This window comes from Numenius arquata, chromosome 12, assembly GCF_964106895.1.
Source record: "Numenius arquata chromosome 12, bNumArq3.hap1.1, whole genome shotgun sequence".
Taxonomy (NCBI): Eukaryota; Metazoa; Chordata; class Aves; order Charadriiformes; family Scolopacidae; genus Numenius; species Numenius arquata.
Window position 1 is genome coordinate 44,066,591 of NC_133587.1, and position 21,934 is coordinate 44,088,524.

At 48.9% G+C, this 21,934-nt stretch overlaps 1 protein-coding gene across 1 annotated transcript in view; it reads right to left on the reverse strand.

The window, feature by feature from the left end:
• The window catches only part of SETD2 (SET domain containing 2, histone lysine methyltransferase), a 52,797-nt gene that overhangs the window by 22,370 nt on the left and 8,493 nt on the right, over positions 1–21,934 (reverse strand). Inside the window, exons 3-11 of the mRNA XM_074157649.1 lie at positions 20,693–20,824; positions 19,487–19,615; positions 17,656–17,779; positions 16,427–16,504; positions 16,022–16,119; positions 13,968–14,094; positions 11,732–11,866; positions 10,963–11,091; positions 6,955–7,608 (exon numbers count right to left, since the gene is read on the reverse strand). Coding sequence (XP_074013750.1) covers positions 6,955–7,608; positions 10,963–11,091; positions 11,732–11,866; positions 13,968–14,094; positions 16,022–16,119; positions 16,427–16,504; positions 17,656–17,779; positions 19,487–19,615; positions 20,693–20,824 — 1,606 coding nt within the window. The remainder of the gene's footprint in view (positions 1–6,954; positions 7,609–10,962; positions 11,092–11,731; positions 11,867–13,967; positions 14,095–16,021; positions 16,120–16,426; positions 16,505–17,655; positions 17,780–19,486; positions 19,616–20,692; positions 20,825–21,934) is intronic.

Here is a 21,934-nt window from a genome sequence, read left to right on the forward strand (position 1 = left end):
ACTGGAAAAAAAGCATCGATGGGAATAGAAGGAGGACAAGAGCCACCTTGAGTAAGAGGACATGGCAAACATGGCACTGCCCGCTCCTACCACGCATTGCTTTAGGTTCACCATGACACTTAAAGTGCAGCTGCTGAAGAAATACAGCGATTTCAACTCGACAGAGATGAATAGGAAGGACATGGACCTGTTGGAACGGGTCCAGCAGAGGGCCACGAAGATGATCAGAGGGATGGAGCACCTCCCCTATGAAGACAGGCTGAGAGAGCTGGGGTTGTTCAGCCTGGAGAAGAGAAGGCTCCGGGGAGACCACACAGCAGCCTTCCAATATCTGAAGGGAGCCTACAGGAGAGCCGGAGAGGGACTCTTTGTCAGGAGATGTAGTGACAGGACAAGGGGGAATGGTTTTAAATTGGAAGAGGGGAGATGACTAGATATTAGGAGGAAATTCTTTCCTGTGGGAGTGGTGAAGCACTGGAACAGGTTGCCCAGGGAAGTTGTGGCTGCCCCATCCCTGGAAGTGTTTAAGGCCAGGCTGGATGGGGCTTCGAGCAACCTGCTCTAGTGGGAGGTGTCCCTGCCCATGGCAAGGGGGTTGGAACTTGATGATCTTTAAGGTCCCTTCCAACTCTAACCATTCTATGATTCTATGAATTAAGTCTAAGTTTTGAGGTCAAAGACAGTTGAACGTCCAAGGTGCAAGAAAGCATCTACGCTCCCTAGGTAGAAGAAAGCATCTTCCTCTGTGACCACAGGGGCAGGAGGCACCAAAGGGAGAAAATGAGCGAACCCATGGAAGGAACCATCCCATAAAACCAGATTTCCCTAACGAAGGTCCAGGAGGCTCAAAAGACAAGATAATTAGGAACCGGGGAACGAGGTGGGTCTTGGTGGGGAGCAGCTACGGATCTACCCAACGGGCTGCGGAGCCTCCAGCGTGGGTCTGGTGAAGGGCGGAGGCAGCTGAGCCTTTGAAGCAACAACAAACGGAGGAATATGTCAAAAATTGCTCCATGAAAACCAGATGGTGGTCAAACCAGACGCGAGCCAGGGGGAAACTCCGCAGAAAAGCCTTATTTTATTTTTGGAAACGGAAGCTGCTGGCTCCGAGCGTGCATAACTGCTTAAATCAATGCAACCGCCGCTAACGGAGTCCAAATGGCTCCTCTACCTTCCAGAACCCGTTTTTAATGAGTTGCGCAGAAAATTAAATACAGAAAGAAAAGTGATACAAGTCTGTTACAAACAAAAGAAAAGGAAAAAAAAAAAACCAAAACCAAAAAAAACCCTGAGGATTTAGGGCGGTCCAGCTGCAGACACAAACCATCTTTGGCTTGGGAGAGGCAAACGAGCTGCAGAGCGGTCTCAAGACCCAAAGGATGCAGAGATGGAAAGGAATATCGTGTCCCAATGGAGGTATCTCCAGAAATCTGTCCCTCAGCTGCCAGTTATGTCTGATTTAATGGGACTAAACTGGAGAAGATTAATGATCACCAACAACAGGCGTAAGGAAAGAGCAGCACGACCAGGTCTTGTGTTGGTGCCGACACAAGCACAGGGAGCAAAGGGGTGACCACTCTTCTACGCCAACAAGTGCCAACCCGACTGCTCACCCAAACTCCATCACCCAGCTGGGGACCTGGCACATTTCTTCTGGGGCTGAGGGGATGAATCCCACGCCTGGACGTAGAGCTGGAAAGCCACCTGCAGCCCTCTGGACGTTATGGACCTTCTGCCCCAACCCTGGAGGGGTTCAAGGCCAGGTTGGGTGGGGCTTTGAGCAACCTAGTCTAGTGGGAGGTGTCCCTGCCCAGGGCAGGGGGGTTGGAACTCAATGATCTTTAAGGTCCCTTCCAACCCAACCCATTCTATGATTCTACGGTGTTTGGAAGGGCTTATGTTCTCCAAGCCAAGATGACCTGCAGACCGTGTTGTCTCATCTAACTCTGCTCTGGAGTACCCCAAACTTATGTTGTTGATCTGTTGAAGAAACACCACTCCACCAGATCCGTCCCCTACCAGGTTGTCTACCCAACACTCCACCAATCCCCTCTCCCTTGCCTTCCTCCCTCCTCCGATGGGAGGAAAAAAAGACCTCCTTTTTCCTCTCTTCCCTCTGCAGCTCCCCAACCCCTGAAGCTCCACCATGATGCCAAGGGATGGAGGAGAAGCCAGAGAAAGGACTAACACCACGACATCCCTGCCCAAAGGCCAAAAAAAAAAAACCCATCACAAACAACAGCCTGGCCGCTCACCAGCGCCTATTGTCTTCACAAACTATTTCTTGCTCTAAGTTATAACAAATTATAAGCTTCCTAATTAAAGCATGCGATGTGCGTGCCGGAGCAAGAGCCAGTCGCTCCAGGACGGCTTGTCTGGGAATGGGACAGGCAAGAGCAGCTTCACAGGGTTGTCCTATCAAGACGTATCAGACGTGATTTGGAAAGACTATCTCAGAAGAAGAGAGAAGCTCGCTTTGCCTGGGTCACCGGCTCCACCATCCCTGTCCAGGCTGATAATTAAGCTCAGGGAACTGGAGTTTTCATTGTAAAAGAGCAAGTCCACCTTGGCCAAAGTTGGGGTAACACCTCAGCCTGGAACTCCAAGTCACCGCTAAATACTTGCGTGGCCAAAAGTGTCCAATTCAAACCTTCTTTGAGCTGGCTCTTTCAAAAGATTTTTCTTATAAAAAAAAAGACCTTCTCCAACTCAAAAGGGCAAGATCCTCACAGCTACAGCTCCTACCTGCCCTCTCCCCAGATGGTGAGAGCATCATCCGCCCACCCAAGGGTGGACAAAGATGCCAGGAGCTCAGTCCCACCTGCAGCAGAGCGGTACCCAAACTACGCTAGCGTGGTGGGACGTTCTGCAGCAGCCAACGCTGCCGTGCTGGTCGCTTCATGTGGCATTAGTCAGTCGGCAGAGATTTTAGATGTGTAACGGGTCACGCCAAGAAGCCTATGGTTTGGGTAGCGGAGCTGCAGAACCTCAAGGCCCTGCTTTGGGGTAAACGGTGAGGGAACCCCGATGGCCAGACCACCCTGAGACATCAACTCTATTAAAGCACAAGCTACGGTTGAAGCTGAACGCACTCTCCTGTCCCTCAGCCTCAGCTACTGCAACCTAAGCCATCAAAAGGACGTTGAAAAAAGCTTGCAATGCTTGGCAGTGCTGACCCTACCGCTTGTTCCTGAGATGCCAAGAGGGTAGAGCACCAAGACTGTTGGCCATCATGCCGTGTGTCACCTCCATGACGGGTTTGGCCGTATGGATCAGCCCACGGAGCCTTACCTGAGCGTAATCCTTCAACTGGAACGGGCTAAGGAGCTGGGAAGAACCACATTGAACCACCACCTGCGCCCTTGCTGGGCGTCCACCAACCGGCCTTTGCCACCCGGAGTGAGTTTTCAGCGTGGGGAAAGGTACGCAGCGCTTCCTCGGAGAACGGGAACGGCGCGCACAAGCCCAGGCTGAAAACTCACCCCGCTGGGGAAGTGTGAGTGTGTGTTGCGATGGGTGTGTAGCAGCGGCCAACGCTCCTCGTGGCTTAAGGAGCCAGAGCGTACGAGCCCTGTAAGCCGAGGACTTACAAGTCCCGTGTATAGAGGTATAGAAAAAAATAGCTCACTTAATCCTTTCACGCCAGGAGTTGGGATTTTCCCGGAGCGACGTCCATTGCCGGCAATGGACGCACCAAAATAACGTCGGCAGCACTGAGTTAACCACCTCTGTCCTCTTTTCACCTATTATATTGCTCATGCATCATCCAGCTTCCCAAACCATCTTCCCGGTTCTTCACCGTATCATTCACGCTATGGCCTCTCCCTTCTTCAGCCCGGAGTTGAAAATGGAGTTGAGAAAAGGAGACACATGGTCAGCTCCTTGCTGCCCTGAGAAGCTAGATGGAAATGGTTGAAATTACAAGGGGGTCATCAGCAAGACTGGAGAGGACATAGCTTAAGTTACGAGGTTTCAGACCCTCCCACCCCTCCCATCCACGTTATTGCAGATGTTCCACCACTCAAAACCAGCTTGTAATAAGCTTGGACGTGCTGGAAAAGGCACCTGGCTCTCTTGCCGCCGGGTTTTCCAAGGTGGCCATACATCCCCCTTCCACCTACAGCACTGCCCTGGCAGTTTAGTCTTTTCTTTTAGACATTGGCCACCTCTGGGCTGGGCTATGGTGGCATCTCAACAGGTGAGGGTTGGACAGAAGCAGTTAACTCTTAGTGCCACGATAAAGTTCAGGAATCCCCAGGTCCCAGTTTCCCCACAAATGCTTTCCAGGAGAGAAATGAGTTTTCACAGACCCTTTTTTTTTTTTTGGGGTTGGATTTGCTGGGATTACTACAAAGCTAAAGCTTGCGAGATGCATCCCCATCCCTACAACCACTGCACCAGGCTATTAACATCCTCGCAAAGACAGGACGTTAATTAATTAAGTACACTATAACACAGATAAGATGTGAATCCACATCTTAAATAGCAACAGTGACGGGTCGTGACTCCGCAGCCTGACCAAGGGCTTCAGCAAAGGTCTGTAGATACCCAAGGCTGAGCTCCTCCAGGGTCAGAAGCAAGCGCAAGCCTTAGGGATAAAATGACACTGTCAGATCAAATTTGGTCTGAAACCAAAGTTATGGAGAAGTTGCTCCTTTTTGTGAAACGTCACATTTCTCATCAGTGTTTTTCAACATTTTTTTCTGGGCCGTTTCAAGTTTAAACCCCCGGAAGTGAACAAATCTGGCTGCAAACAGCAAATTCAGCCTGGGGAGCCCAAAGCAAGTCCATCTCTAAAGTCTATCTCTGTAGGACTAAAGACTTGACTTCTCTTTCAGTTTAAACCATCCCAGGTGTTAGCAATGGATGGAAAAGGACTTGGTTTCAATTCAACCATCAATTCAACCCGACAGTGGCGCTTCAGTAAAGAACATCGTGAGGCCTGCGCTAATTTTAAAGAGTCTGCAAATTAACATCTAGTAAATGATGTACCCGAGATTCACTCGGTAAAGGGGGGGGGGGAGAAACAAAACCTAATTTCTCTATAGAAACGTATTTTAGATGTTTGTACAGTAAAGTCTCACCTCTTCTCTAAGATTTATGGCAGAAATGATTATGAACAAATTCAAACGGTTCAAGACTATCTGATCCTTCTGAAAAATTCAGAGATTAAGGTAGGATTTCTCCTAAGGCTTATAAAAGCCCTAGATAAATTTTATACACGTTAACGTTTGTTCCTAAATGGTGGCACAAGCAAAGGTTCACGGATTCAAAGCTTGCTGTGGTCTCCTCCATCTGCAAGTGGCGCGCAGTAGGAGTAACACCCATTATTTTCATTAGCCTCTTCTAAATTATTATTCCCTATCAAATTCATAGAATCATAGAATGGTTTGGGTGGGAAGGGACTTTAAAGACCATCCAGTGCCACCCCCTGCCATGGGCAGGGACACCTCCCACCAGACCAGGTTGCTCCAAGCCCCCTCCAACCTGGCCTTGAACCCCTCCAGGGATGGGGCAGTCACAGCTTCTCTGGGCAACCTGGGCCAGGCTCTCACCACCCTCACAGCAAAGAAGTTCTTCCCCACATCTCAGCTCCATCTCCCCTCTTTCAGTGTCAAACCCTTCCCCCTCCTCCTATGGCTCCCCTCCCTGATCCAGAGTCCCTCCCCAGCTTTCCTGGAGCCCCTTGAGGGACTGGAAGGGGCTCTAAGGTCTCCCCAGAGCCCTCTCTTCTCCACGCTGAACCCCCCCAACTCTCTTAGCCTGGAGATTCAATGGGTAAATCAACTTTTTAGCTACATGATGCACCGTGAAACATAAATTTGCTTAAAGATTACTTCCAGTAATTAATTAAAACTGGGCAGATGCCAGGTTAAAAGAAGGGCAGAAGACCCTCCAGGACCTCTTCCACCAAACCCGCATCATGCCAGAAGCACTGCAGCATCTCCAATTCCCTTGCTGGATCCTCCTTTTGCACTTATTAAATAGTAAAAGCAACTTGAAGGCTTCCACCCCTCTTGCTCTCGAATATAAGTAGTATAATATATGGAATATAACCCTACAGAAGCAGCAGATGGGCGAGGAGTTTCCAAAGACCTAAAGAAACCCCAGGAAATGCCCGATGCGTCAAGTGGCGAGTTACTGGAACATCATCTTATGTCCCATCATAAAAAAGCTCTTGGCTGAAGATCGAGTGGCCAAGTCGGCCATCTATGCCACATGGGGGCAGGGGCCTAGTTCTGGAGAACAGAAGACAGCCACCAAGCTCGTGGCCACCAAGCCCTTCTCTTAAAGAGTTTATCTGCTTGAGGAAGACCTTGATGGGAGCAAAACCCTGAGCAGTTGCATACTCTAGGGTCAAAAAACATCCCCAAATCCAAGTATTTACCTGATCTAAACACCAACTGCAAACACACAGCAACTACTACTATCAAGAGAACACGATAAGGCCAACAGACCGGTATCTGGAAGCTCTACACGTTGCAGACGAAAAGCAGTTGTTACCAGCACTGGAAACGCTGATGAAGTTGTGATAATTGAATTTAAGAGTAGACGGTCCGTCAATTTGTCTCAACCTTGATGGATAATGGGCCACTTCAACCAAAAATGCTTGTGGCGCTGTCGCCAGCCTCTTTTTCTGATCGGAAAAATCAATGCCTTAGAGCTGCCCTCCCCCTGAACAGCCTAAAAAAAATAGCTGGATGACTAAAGTGTCTTTGAGGTGCCCAAACTGAATTATCTGCAACGCACCACCACCTGGAAATCTACCATAAGTCACACACGGGGCAGTTGGCAATGAAAGGAGATACAGAGAAAACACTTGGAGAGGGCTCTTTTGCATAGAAAAGGCTATTTTAGTTGTCAAACATTTACCAACAAGAAAACAACCGCCAACAGCTCGGCATTTTCCTCAGCAAGAGCAGAGCGGTGGAGCTGCAGGAAGGTGCCTCTTACCTTGAGTTCCTTCCAGCTGTCGAGCAGCCTGGTAGCCAAATCGCTCACATCCACAATTTTGTCCGTTTGTTCTTGGCTCCTCTCGCTTTCCACGTCAGATACGCCTTCCTCTTCGTCTTGAGATGGTGTCTCCATCGTAATGGGCTCTTCCAGCTTCGCACCGTTGCTCTCTTTGACCTCAGCTTCAGGCTCGGCCTCCAGCTCCGCAGCTTGGGGTTTGCTGCTCTCCACCGGTGGCACATCAATGGCAGCTTTGATCTCCTGCTGCTGCTGCGGCTGCTGCTGCTCCTCCGACACCTCCATCGGGGCACCTTCCAGCTGGTCCAGGTCCTCTTTGCCCTCCTTCCCTTCCAGCTCACTGGTTGTATCCGAGATGGCACTGTCCATGCTGTTTTCGCTTATAATTTTCAGCCTTCGAAACACCAGCTTCTTCGGGGTGTCCGTGTCACCTTCGGCGCTCTGCTTGGTGGAAAGGTCCGGCGTGTTGAGCGGCGTGTGGGCCCGCGAGGTGTTCTCGCTCGAGTAGCCATCCCCTTCGCTGAGCTGGGGGACGGCAGTCTTGGTCTGAGCCCAGCGTTGAATGATGGGCAGCACTTTGCTTTCTTCCAGCATGTTCTTGGTAGGTATCGGCAGGAGCTCCAGGGTCTTCATGATCTAATTGCAAAGAGAAAAATCACATTGATAGAGCCAGCAGAATTTAAAGTCATCTCCAAAGTGGAACAATCTCCTTTTCTCAACGAGAGGAAGCTCTAAAATATCAACATGATGGTGACAGGTCACGGGTCAGGGTCCCTTCTCAAGGCCAAACTGCAGCGGTGGACTTCTGCTGAGAGCAAATAAATCATGAGTGGGTGGAAAACAGAGAACACAAGTCTTTAGCGATTAAACTAACTTAGCAATTAGTGCAATTAAACTGATTTCAAAGAGCCCAGAGGCTTAGGGACGGCCATACTCATCCCCAGTCAATACAACAACAGAGCAGTAGATACGTTACGTGAAAGAAAACCTCATAAGAAACCTCAAGATGTATCAGCAGTTAAAATAGAAGAGACTGACCCAAAAAAAGTTTGCAAACTGATACCAGGAAAGCTTTTTCCTCACTGGTGTCAGCGGGAGGGAGACAAGTCTGCTCCTCATGGAGCTAAACCTTAAGGACAAAGAGATATGGACAACTGGGGAGCTCCAAACTGCGAGACGTGGTGAGCATCTCTGACACCGATGGCACTTCCAAATGACTGAATCTCACCCAAAAATGAGGCTGCCACAACAGACTGCACTCCCAGTCCCACAACACACTTCCAGCGCCCAACAAGGCAGTCCCAGGAACAGGAATCCTCCTTTAGACACTGGGAAACACCCGGAGGTACCAGCTGATGAAGCCAACACAGCGCCAGAGACCACAGAAGAGCTCATTTTACAGCGCTTCCCCCTGCGGACCAGCCAAAAAACCTGGCCTCAACCGGGCCGTGTCCAAAGTTTGAGGCGAGAAACAAGATACTGAAAAGATCTTGAAAATCCTCGTACAAAACCCGTCGGCGGGAACGGGGATCACGGGCACGGAAAGAAGCAGCGGATGTTAAATGAGCACATCCTTCGCAGGACCCAGCAAAGCGACTTCAGCAACTTCTCGCCCAAGGTCAGAGCCCAAATCCCTGGTTTTGAAGCAAGAATAACCGGCCCTTCCATAGGACTTTTCAACTTGTTCACTTTCAAAGCCAGGAGTGAAGGACAGAAGATGGTTTTGCGGTATTACCCTGACTCCGCCATGGTCATCTGATGGCCAAAAGCCCATTTCTCTTAAAACAATGACTTTTTTTTTTTTAAAAAAAAAAGGGGAAGGAAAAAAAAAAACAAACAAAAGCATGGTCTGGCCCCTATCAAAACCCAGTAAAGAATTACCTGGATTTTAAAAGAATAGATCTAATCCACAAAATCCCACCAACGTGGACAGTGTACTGTGACCAGATGCATGGAGAGTAGAGACAAAGCCACCACCATCGCATAGACTCAGGTTCCTTCTTAAAGCCTGGGGGGAGCAGCTCTGGGTTTGAGATCAACGAGGGTGGGTGCCTGAATCAATTCCAGGAGAAAACCAGTCTAACCTTAACTGGACCACTGATTTCTCCAAAGCTGGAGGTCAAAGATGAGTCGGAGATGAGCTACCCAGCAGCTCTGAAAGGCCACGGCACCTGAATGTCAGGTGGGAACAAGGAGGGTAAGCCCTACATGGACAAAAATCCAGATTTGAGACTCCCTCGGAGCAACGGCTTCAACAGGTATAAAGTGGGATGGATCCCACCTACCCTGAAGAAGAAAATGCTGCAGTCCCAAAGGGGAATAGCTCAGCTGCCTCCTAAGAACAGTTACTGCGACAGATTAACTCGGTCCCTGTAGATTTGGTCTCAAAAGATCTTTCTGTCACCTCCCCCCCACAGCAATATGGGGGTGAGGCACCACAGCAAGAGGAACGTTGACTCAGCAGCTGTCAAGCACTTCTGCTTGGGCTAGAAGTATGGAATCCGAATTGTCTGGGTTGGAAGGGACCTTAAAGATCATCAAGTCAACCATCAACTTCACACTGCTGAGCCCACCACTGACCCATGTCCCTCAGCACCACGTCTGCCCGGCTTTTCAATTCGTCCAGGAATGGTGACTCCACCACTGCCCTGGGCAGCCTATTCCAACGCTCGACAACCCTTTCTGGGAAGAAATTTTTCCCAATATCCATCCTAAACCTCCCCTGGTGCAACTTGAGGCCATTTCCTCTTGTCCCATCGCCTGTTCCTTGGGAGAAGAGACCGACCCCCCCTGGCTACCCCCTCCTTTCAGGGAGTTGTAGAGAGCGAGAAGGTCTCCCCTCAGCCTCCTTTTCTCCAGGCTGAACACCCCCAGCTCCCTCAGCTGCTCCTCACAAGTTCTCCAGACCCTTCTCCTTGGTCTCCAGACCCCTCACCAGCTCCATTGCCCTTCTCTGGACACGCTCCAGCCCCTCAATGTTCTTTCCTGTCATGAGGGGCCCAAACCTGGACACAGCGCTCGAGGTGGGGCCTCACCAGTGCCCAGCCCAGTGGGACCATCACTGCCCCAGTCCTGCTGGCCACACTGTTCCTGATACAGGCCAAGATGCTGGTGGCCAGGATGCTTGGTGGCCTTCCCACAGGACACGTTGCAGAGGGGACAGATCTTCTGTCCCTCTCACCACCAGCAGCACAGGGGCTTTGAGAGAAGCGCAGAAGCCCATCTTATTAGGCCTGATATCAAGCTGCCCTCCAAAAATCTTCAGGTATCCTCATCCCACCCCAAGAGCTGAAGGTTCACAAAAGCACACGTAGGCAGCTCTTCATCTTCTGCCACCTACAGCGCCCGTATCTCAGAGGGAACACCTGAGCCCACCGTGTTAAAGAGGAGAAAGGCATTAGTAGGACACGGCTCATTCGGAAACGCTTGGAGAAAAGGTCGTGCTGAGCTAAGGAAGCAGGATTTGTCACCGCTCCTAAAAAACAAAGGAGAAGTCACCAGGAGAAGAGGCGTCCTGAGCTCTAGAGCTCTGGTGGCTTCTGGTTTCTCGATGCGGGACCGCGAGCCCCTCTCCAAACGGCCCAGCAACCTTCTCACAGAAGCTTCTTTAATAAAGGCACTTCCAGATGGTTTTTTTGCGTGCGTTGCCGCAGTTCGGACAGAAAACAGAAATATCCAAGTTCCACTTCAGACCGTCAATACCTCACATTCCCTGCACGGTTCAGGACGGAATAAACAGCAACAATCTTTAAATAAAGTCTGGCTCATGTCACTAACTCAGGAAGCCGAGAAAAAAAACCAAAAGAGCAAATTCTTTCCATATAAAGGACTTCCCTCAAAGCAGAAGTTTTAGGCCGTAGTTTTGAGGATACCTGCAGTTTGTTTTCAGGACAAATTGGCGTGTAACATGTATATTTAATTAAAAAAAAAAAAAAGGAAAATCATCATGCTTCTAAGCAAGGAAAGCTCCGAATCCGAGGAATTACTGACCTCCAGCTGCAACTTCAGGTTGTTGGCGGTGCTCCCTCTCCCGTCGCCCAGCTCCGTCATCCAAATCCAGAGGAGGGACAAGCCGTGACACTCCAGGAAGGACTTCAGGCAGGACTGCGAGTGCGTGTTCTGCAGGAGCCAAAGTCAGAGAGAGTCCATGGGAACGTTCAGAGACTTTCAGGCCAAAAAAAAGCTTCGATTTCCACAATCTAACGTGGCCAACTGCTCAACGGGGCTTGCGTTACCTGTCAAACCCCTGGCAGAAACCAGGAGAAGGCACCTGCAGGTTTAATGTCATTTAAGCGGTCGTAACTGCCGGGTTTGGGGCAGTAACACACGCGGCAGAACCATTATTACCATTACCTGGTGGACACCTCGTACTGGGGAATAAAACTTCATGATAATGGATCGCAGAGAAAATCGGACACAACTCATCTGCGCTGAGTCAGAGGTAAAAACGCAGGATGATCGTGGAGATAATCAACTATTTTAAGCCAACAAATCACTCGTTTATTCTCTAAACCCTTACGTACAAGGAATTTATTTCCTTCTAGAAATGGGCATTTTCCGTCACCACCCAGGCCGAGTTCCACCAAATATGAAAGGAGCAAAGGGAGATTACCCAGGATTTATAAACCAAGAAGAACCACCCGGCTCACGCTTGGGATGGTGGCACAAGCGCGAGACCTTTCTCCCACCTTCCCCCTTCTTGCTCTAACAAAAGCTCCAAGGACATCAGTTTCCTCCCCTTCAGCTGAGTCCTCCTCACCTGGATGAGTTTGAGGCAGGTGAGCTTCTGCTCCAGCGTTTCGATCCGAACCATCAACCGGGATAAGCTGAGAACTTGGTTCTTATCAGAGAGACCTTCTCCGTTCTCCAGCAGCGCTTCCAGCTCCCCGTCCACCTACCCCGGCCAAAGAAAAAACCACTCTCTGGTCACACCAGGCTCACGCCACCCAACGATAATCCGTTCCCCAGCTTTTGAGAGCCAGGAGAAGCCTCTCCTGAGCAATTTGCCCATATGGAGAAGAAGCCCGGCTTTAATTTGACTCAACATGGTTGGGTTTCTTTTATCTGGCTTATTATAGGGGTTTTTTTGGACCTTAAATCACAGAATCACAGAATGGTTGGGATTGGAAGGGACCTCTGGAGATCATCTAGTCCAACCCCCTGCCAGAACAGGGTCACCCAGAGCAGGTTGGTCAGGAAGGTGTCCAGGCGGGGTTTGAATGCCTCCAGAGAAGGAGACTCCACACCCACCCTGGGCAGCCTGGGTTACCACCCTCGAAGGAAAGAAGTTCCTCCTCACATTGAGATGGAATTCCCTGTGTTCCAGTTTGTGCCAGTTGCCCCTTGTCCTGTCCCCGGGCACCACTGAGAAGAGTCTGGCCCCATCCTCTTGCCACCCACCCTTTAGCTATTGCTCAGCATCGATGAGATCCCCTCTCAGTCTGCTCTTCTCCAGGCTGAACAGCCCCAGGTCCCTCAGCCTTTCCTCATCAGAGAGATGCTCCAGTCCCTCATCATCCTCACAGCCTCCGCTGGACTCTCTCCAGCAGTTCCCTGTCCTTCTGGAACTGGAGAATCCAGAACTGGTCCCACTGCTCCAGATGGGGCCTCCCCAGGGCAGAGCAGTGGGGGAGGATGACCTCCCTCCACCTGCTGGCCACACTCTTCTTGATGCCCCTCAGGAGACCATTGGCCCTCTTGGCCACCAGGGAACATTGCTGCCTCGTGGGCAACCTGTTGTCCACCAGAACTCCCAGGTCCTTCTCCGCAGAGCTGCTCTCCAGCAGGTGCCGTTCAAGAGCACACAGTTTCCACCAGTTTATACTGGGGACAGAGGGCAGCCAGTTGCACACGGGCAACAGGCAGGAACCCCCCAGCTCCAACATCCACTTCTCCTGATGAGGGGCAGGTTTTCTACAACTGAAGGAGGAAATTCCAGGTGTGAGCACCACAACACTCCCAGTCTCAAGTGGATCTTTTCACACGGGAAAACAGCTGTGCACTAAGAGATTCTCTTTAACTGCAGACAGATTTACTTCTTCCCTGGTGTTTATAATCTTTACAACCAGAGGCACATTCCACGCGGACACCAGAATAGCATCGTTCATAATTCAGCCCACTGCTCGGTGCCACTAATTAGCATTTTAAAACCACTTATAAATGACTTATAAATAATTTCTTGGCCTCCTGACTCTCCGATACCGTAAATAAAAACGAAGGTGGCATTTTCAATAGGCGGCTTCTCCCACAAGAGCGGGTAACAAATCTTATCTGTAGGAACAGAGGTTTTACATCTTCAAGGACAGAACAATTACATCTTGTAGGATTTAAGTTCCATATTTCATTCACGTCCGTCTACGAACACAACCGTAACTGAAGTCGGCGCAAATAACGGCGCGTGTTCATACAGGTTCCTCCTGGAAGCTGACTTCCCTCTAGGCCAAAGCAATTAAGAGATTCAAATTTCACATCCCGGCCGGGAGATGGCAAACATCTGCGCTTTTCCAGCTGTCAAACTGTAGGTAACAGCCCAAACGGTGAAGCCGGTATCACTCGTCTTTCACCGACGTTTAAAAACCGAGCAACAAAACCCTAATTTTTAAAGCCAGGTAGAATTTTGTATCCCCCCCTCTGGTGGGGAGTTAAACATGTATTTCCTTTCTGTGGGTAACTGAAGATCCAAAAATGAGTAATGGTTTGATACTGAAAGAGGGGAGATTGAGCTGAGATGTGGGGCAGAACTTCTTTGCTGTGAGGGTGGTGAGAGCCTGGCCCAGGTTGCCCAGAGAAGCTGTGGCTGCCCCATCCCTGGAGGGGTTCAAGGCCAGGTTGGAGGGGGCTTGGAGCAACGTGGTCTGGTGGGAGGTGTCCCTGCCCAGGGCAGGGGGTGGCACTGGGTGGTCTTTAAGGTCCCTTCCAACCTGAACCATTCTGTGATTCTACGATACTCTTAGAAAGAAATAAAAACCACAAACACAAGGGGGGACCAGACTCACCGAGTCCTTCTTACGGGAACGCTCCTTTTTCATCTTCCCTCCGGCGGCTCGGATGCTGACCCGGTTCTCTCCGCCCAGGTAACCCCGGCAGTTGGCCGAGCCGCAGAAACATTTCTGAGCCTCTTTGCTGTTGGTGGACACAAGCAACAGAGCAGTTTAGTAACGGATCCGCCGCACCCACGGCAAGTTATTTAACCTTAAGTAAGGTAAGAAATAAGGTCCTTCTGCATCCTCAGAAGAAAAGAACAGGAACTTCTCCAGGTGGCAAAGGTCCTCCTGGCCACTGAAAATTCAAATAAAGTCTTTATTTCTTACATAGCTACCGTGATCCCATGTTGTCTCAGCTGGAAATCAAAGCCTGCGTCACTTGCAGGCTCTTCGTAGGTCAAGAACCAGAAAGAACCAGGTCAGGAACCAGAAAGAACCAGAAAGGAAAACGTGGGGCTGTTGGGTCTCCTACCTCCTTACCACACACTGCAATTCATATATTCATTTTCCTAATGAATATATTATCAGGATTACACATCCATTAGGAAAAAGGCTTGCATTTTATAGCTCCAAACAGAATAAAGATTGGGTTGAGGATTGGTGGAAGTACTAAGGTAGAAGATGGGGTTTTTTGCATGGATATAGAGCCACGGAGAGAAGGGATTTATGTTATATTCAAGCAACACTTCTACAAAGCTTCTATATTTTCTACTTAACCACAAATTTTAAACTACATCCCAAAATTGCTTGGGAAAACAGTGGTTTTGGGGGGAAATGTGCATAACCCACTGGAGAAATGAGGCTCTGCAGTACCAGCAGTAAAAACCAGGGAAGCTCCACTGCAGGATCTTCTGGGAAGGAGAACCTGAGCCCAGGAAGGAAGCCAAAGAGATCAGAGCTGGAGAACTCCAGCGAGAAGACACCAGATATAAAGTGAACGTAAAGATAGACTGAACATAAATATGTGAGAGATCAAAAGGAACCAATATAGCAAAATAATTCTTCATCAGAGGCCCGAACAGAGCCGTAATATGAAACACTAATAATTTTGACTAAGCCATATACAGAGAAAAATAAAATTATGGGTGCATAGACTCCATATTACGTGACATTCCCCAGCTTTAGAGATATTCCCATGTCCCTAGAAACCAACCAGGCCTGCTGCAGGAGCAAGCAGACGGGCTGAGGCTCAGTTTGCCTTCCCTTCCTGCAAGTTTTCACCAGGAACAGAAAACTTTGTGGCAGAACCTCCCACTTCAGCACAAACAATTTTATAACGCAATTAAAAATTCATTTCTGATTCTCCTGCTTATAGGAAAAGCCATAGCGAGGCAGGATCCAGAAGGAAAAGGAAGAGACGTTCCTTAAACTGCGTTCAGTAAAAAAACCTAGTGATTATAAAATGGATCTACAATTAAATCTCATAATTATACGTCGCTTCAAGCCTGCCAGGCGCTGTTTTGTGCTTATCACAATGAAAGAGAGTGAAATACTTCGCCGTTCACCTGGAGAAGCTGTAATATATAAATATTAGGCTCAGGTTTAGAGCAGGGAGCCAAAGCCCACACCGGAGCTCACACACCTGCACTTCTGGAGTCGGGCAGGAAGAGGGAAGGTGCCGTTTGCTGGGCTTTTACAGCCTTGCAAGTATTTGCAAAGTCGTAAAACTGGGGGGGGAGTGGGGGAGAAGAGGCATTATTTAAGGGTATTGCAAAGTCTGGAGCTTGGGTAATTAATAATTAGACAGAGGAAAGGAAGAGTCGAGATAATGATCTGGGAAATTTCCACTGGGGAGAGGTGGTACCAAGTGGAACAAAAAGGCAATAAAGCGACACTGGAAAAGACACGTTAAATCAACAGGAAATTCCTCTCCCAATTTCTGTGTTAGAAATGGAAGAAACTTTATCCTGGGAACTTTTTATACACTGGAATCCCAGTTCATTTACAACCGCCCTGTTAAGACGAGGCTTCGCAATGGTTTGCTCCGGAGCAGGAGTTTTTTCGTGGCACCAACGCTCCCAAAAACTCCATTTCCAGCAGCTCAAGCAGAGAGAGCCCAAACGTACCCGTATCTCTGGAACTGGTAATCAAACGTCAGCTCCGAGCCCGACGGGACCAGTTTGGTGGTGAAAAATCCGACTCTGAGCTGCCCATTCACAGTCCACTACAGCAAGGAGAGAAAAAGCAAGACGATAAGTTATTACCAAAGCCAGGCTTGACTCTGGTTTTGCTTTAAATTAATACGATTGATCCTTCAAAACGGCATCACCGATAAAAATTTAAGATTTGCTGACTGGCCCGTTTCGAAGGGAGCTGTTTCCATTTCACAAAGTTACAATAAAAACAATTAAAAGAAAAAAAATCCCAAACAAAGAGACACGAAGATAAAGGAGAAACGCTTTCCACTCCGAGCTCGCGAAGTCACCGGGCGGTGGAAGCGAGAAGCCAAGAGCTTCGCTCCAGCACTTTACCTTTTGCGTCTCGCAGTTGGGTTCACAGCTGTGGTTCATAAAACGAGAGCAGTTTCCTTTCTGGGTGGCGTCGATTATCTGAAAAGAAAAGAAAGCAATAAGTCGAGCAAAACGGCCTCCTCTTCTCTCTGCACCAGGCAAGAAACACGACGGGGTTTAGCTACGACCACGGCGCGTTGCGACACAACCCCAGGTAGAAGTCATCACCCTCTTCCTGCCCCAACTATCGACTTTTATTTGGTTTGGAGAACGGGTTTTATCCTGAGATTCAGCGCCTCCCCCGCAAAAAAAGAAGAGCACTAAGCAAGCGGCACACGGTTCTTAGTTTTAATTGCAGGTTAACAGTTATTCGGTCGGGTGGGGATCCTGAATTTTTAATACTGGGTTTTGGACCCTCTGGTACATGGGACAATGCCAATGAGGGCTGGGGAAGAACATCGCTGCCACACGCAGCGTATTCGAAGAGAAAGGTCGTCTCCTGGATCGCCGGCGTCCTCCCTGTTAGATCTGGAAACACTCCCCTGTGCCCCCTTGTGATCACATCACAATCCCACGGCAGCTACAAAAATTGCTTACTTTGAGGGAAGAAAGAAAAAAAAAAAGAGGAAAAAGAGCACTCAGAGTATTTTTAGCTCGTTTACTGTAAAGCTACCCAGACCCAAAAAGTCTTGACAGAAGAGACAAGCGGAATAAAGTATTAGAGTTCTATTTATATACTTTGCTCTCAACAAGGGAGGGCCCATCGCCCGAGGTAACGCTGCGCTCTCTGCATCGCAGCTGCACGGTCCCACAGGGCTGAAGCAAAGGTAAATAAATAAGAATTTCTGGTATATAGGTATTTCAGTGGCAGTGATCCTGCATTCAGGGGCTCCACCAGCTGTAAGCGGCCCAACTGAATGAAGACAGAGTGAGGAAACATGGTTTATTGGGACATTTTCTAGGCTGGTTTACTTGGGCATCTAAGAACCTTGAGTTTGGCTTGAAAAATCTCCTGGAGCTGGGACACGGAGGTGGTTTCTCTCCCACCGAGGTTTACTCGTGTGGAAGGGATGGGCCATATTCCATCCTTTCCTTTGGGAAGACAATTTCTCCTCTCCAAGGACACTAGGATAATCTTAAGCTTCTGTTAAACCAAGTTGAAACTGAGCAACGGGTTAAGAAAAAATATGTAAAGCAAGAAAACACAAAGCCAACTAAAGTTTCCCATCCTCAGGGATCACACTGCTCACCTCGTCGTTCTTCAGGGCCATGAAATAATAGTGAATGTTCTTATTCCGGGCATATTCCTTCACGCGAGCCTTGAATTCTTTGTGATCCAGCACTTCTCCGCAGTACTCCAAGACAAAAGTGTTGCTGCAAACAACAGGGGGGGATGGAAAAAGCATCACTCCGCATTGCCGCAAGCAAGAAACACCAAGGAATGGAAAACAACTGCTGCTGGGATGGGCTCTCCCAATACAACCCCCCGCCTGGACATCCTGGTGGTGTAGCTACAATTATTAGACCCCGGTAACTCTGATTAATTTCGTTCTTTACATTATCACATGGGTAAGTATATCCCAAAGAAAAGCCCAGACACAAGAAAAAAGAAGGTTCTGTAGAAGAACCAAGACCTTCTTGGTCTGCTGGGTGAAACGAGGGGGCAATAAAATATCCTTTTTATCCATAGGAAAGGGGAATTTAAGCAGAGATGGAAGACGACAACTAGTGAACCCCACACTCGGAAACAAACCTCACATTCTGCAGGGCAGCCAGGCTTTAAACCCTAAGATGCATCATGAAATAGCTTTCCTGGTGTCTTCTCTTGCTCAACATCACCCTGAACCCTTCAATTGTTTCCTTGTGTTTAACTAGGAGCACCAAGAAACCAAAAAGCTCTTGCCCAGCTCCACCTGGACTGAGATTGAGTGTTTTGGGCAGGTATCACTCACCCTATTTCCTTCCCATCATTAATCCCTCACACAGTTCCACGGTGGTCTTCCCGTGAGGGCGGTGAGAGCCTGGCCCAGGTTGCCCAGAGAAGCTGTGGCTGCCCCATCCCTGGAGGGGTTCAAGGTCAGGTTGGACGGGGCTTGGAGCAACCTGGTCTGGTGGGAGGTGTCCCTGCCCAGTGGCACTGGATGGTCTTTAAGGTCCCTTCCCACCCAAACCATTCTGTGATTCTATGAAATCTGGGAACCAGAAAACGCCAGGATCCTCCCACTCTTCTTCAACACAGTTGCTGCGCAACAGACCAGCAACGGAGAGCGCTCCCTCATTTTAACGACCACTTAACGCCATGTCTTTTACATAAACACAGTGTGAAGACGCTCTCGGTTGAACACCTTGGGTCGACAGCGCAGATTTGTTTTCACCGCGTTTTAGATCACTTGGCGTTCCTCTCTGAAGCAATCAAAACTCCCCCCTGCACCTTCCCATGAATTAGTCTCAAATATTCATTACAGCAGTAAAAAAAAACTCTGCCGTAAGAGCTAAGGCTTTCTTAAGTGTCAGAAACGTTCCTGGATTCCTCAGAACTCTGTCTTTAACAGAAGGAAAAAAATAAATAAATCAAGAGTTTCCACGGAAACTCACTAAAATACCCAGAGTTACAGAAAATCTTTCAACAGCCAAGTTCTAGGCAGATTGTCTTGAAGCTCTGTCTCTGGTGGGCTTGAGGCTGATCAGACTCACCATCCCCATCCCACGGCCCCACAAGAAGTCTTGTAGAGGTGGGAAGAGAAGAAGAGGAGACACGGCCCAGAGCGTGTGCTCCTCTGAGGCCGCGTAGTGGGGAGAGGAAAGGAGGGAAATCAGATTAAACACGGGATGAAACTACGGCAAAACTGTCAGAAACCCTCCTGAGAAGAGAGGAAAACCAGAGCGGGAAATCTCACGTGTAATTACTGGATACGCACGTATCCAGGGCCACCTGAGGGAGGACAAGGACAATAAATAAAGCTAGAAGAACTTCAGCACATCTCCTAATGGCAGTGAAACTAAGAAAACGCAAGCAACTGATTTTCCCTTCACGAGGGAGTAAAAGAGCACGAGGACGTCATTGGAAGAGCAAAGGCTTACGATGGCAGATCTTTGGCAGCTCTCAGCCCCCAGCCTTTCTTCTCGGTGAGGATCACCTCCACATCTGCGTGTTGTTTCTTCTGGAAGCGCCTGTTGGAGCAGTAGTCGCCGTTGGGGCACCGGGAAGAACTAAGGGAAGGAAAAGGGAACAAATCAATTCCCAGCAGGACAACAGCGACAACAGAAAGGGCCCAGATGGGAAATAAGACGCCAAGGAACCATAATAAATTCAGTGTAAAAATCTTCAAAGGTGTTTTGCTATAAAAAGCATAACCATCTGACTGTCAACATGCAAATGCAGACAATTTATTTCTGGAAGGAAGACAAAAACATTTGGAATGCGAATGTCGCTCTACTTCAATGTCGTACCATCAAAATGGGATGATCTGGCCTCTTCCCTCCACATTTTTTATGGCTTCTTCCCCCAAGATCTCTCCTTCCCCTCCATCTACTGCCTGTGCTAGTAAATCAAAAGCAAAGGGCAGGGCTTCTGCCAGAGGCGGCCACGGAGATGCTGGGAGGGCTGGTGCCCCTCTGCTGTGAGGACAGGCTGAGAGAGTTGGGGGGGTTCAGCCTGGAGAAGAGAAGGCTCCGGGGAGACCTTGGAGCCCCTTCCAGTCCCTCAAGGGGCTCCAGGAAAGCTGGGGAGGGACTCTGGATCAGGGAGGGGAGCCAGAGGATGAGGGGGAACGGTTTGACACTGAAAGAGGGGAGATTGAGATGAGATGTGGGGAAGAACTTCTTTGCTGTGAGGGTGGTGAGAGCCTGGCCCAGGTTGCCCAGAGAAGCTGTGGCTGCCCCATCCCTGGAGGGGTTCAAGGCCAGGTTGGATGGGGCTTGGAGCAACCTGGTCTGGTGGGAGGTGTCCCTGCCCATGGCAGGGGGTGGGACTGGATGGTCCTTAAGGTCCCTTTCCACCCAAACCACTGTGTGATTCTACAATTTCTGACTTCCTCTAACCACGCTTACTATGGACTAGAGTGAAGGCTGAGGAGTAGAAGACTCCAGGGACTTGCAGCAGGTTTTAAGAGGAGCTTGCTAATGTCTAACCTCCTGCGGAAGATCTAAGGTTAGATGCTGGCTCTGAAGACACTCCACACCAGTCTTCTGCCACTGCCCAGGAAAGTCTGAAGTCCTTAAGGGGTTTCTCAAGTCATCTCATGGACACCACCACCCAACTCTGGCAACTCGTGAAACCCCACTTACCACTCTATCATGAGCAGGCGATTGAGACAGTCTTCTCCACACGCGACCTCCCCCTGAGCTCGCTCTTCTTTGGAGAGAGGGGGGCATTCGCACAGCATTCGCTTAATGTCCCGGTGAGATTTGTTCTTCTTCCTGTTCAAGACAAGTCATCAAAATACGGGTTAGACAGAATCTGGGCAGAGAAATTACTCCTCGAGCTTTCCCAGTTGTTACTGGAGGAAATTAGTTTCTTCTCTAGGAACTGGGCATGTGGATTGATTACCTTTGGACAACCACCAGAAGGTAACCAAGGATGCTGGTTTGAGCCGGAGGTGACGACTTTCTGATCACAAAAGGTGATTTCTCAGAAAGACACCCCATATTTAACCCTTTTTTTTTTTAATCTTCTCCTTAATGTCCACAACTCGACTTTATTTCCATTGGAGATGGACACACGCACAGGCACCTACGCCCAGAGGAAGGACCAGGACTCCTTCGTTTTGTCATATAAGAAGCCAATTTAGAGAAAATTCAACTCCTGGTTTATCCAGACAGAGGCTTCCTCACTACACAGTACAAGTTCTAAGGTTTAAATTAAAAGGATAAACTCCAATTAGCCTCTCGTGAAATGCTCTATTCTCTAATCCTATATAATACCACGGGCACGATCTCCGGAGATCCCTTCCAACCCCAGCTATTCCGTAACATCCACTCGTTTTCGCTCATCCGAAAGGGCCAGGAGAAAAACCTATATTCAAAACCATTAACGTATAGGCCATTAACCGAGCGCACGTGCCGTCTCAAAGCAGCTTTCTTTTAATAAAGCCAATTGGAGGGTTCAGCTACTTAAACCTCCGCTTCGCTGGCAAATAAGACGACGAAAGAGCAAACAAGAAAACCGCGGTCTCAAAAAAGGTATCGAAGGCATCTACTGATTATTTTAGTTGCCAGGAGATGATTAGGGAAACGCTTTGGAGGGCGGATCTCAGAAAGACAAAAAAAGGCCTAAGGAAAAAAAAAAAAAAAGCTTGGATTGAAATAAATAGCAGGTTTTATCTGCAGGTAATCGGTTGGTTTGCAGACTCCGAGTCGAGAATATCTTTCAAAACACATTTCTATTTAAAAAAAAAAAAAAAAAAAAAAAGGCATTTTAGCGAACAGCGTTACTCAACCACCCTTTCTTCTCTCTCGGGCTACGAGAAGAGGAACGACGAGAGGAAAAAGGACCGTGAAGTTAAATGAAATGGCAAAAATTATCAGAAG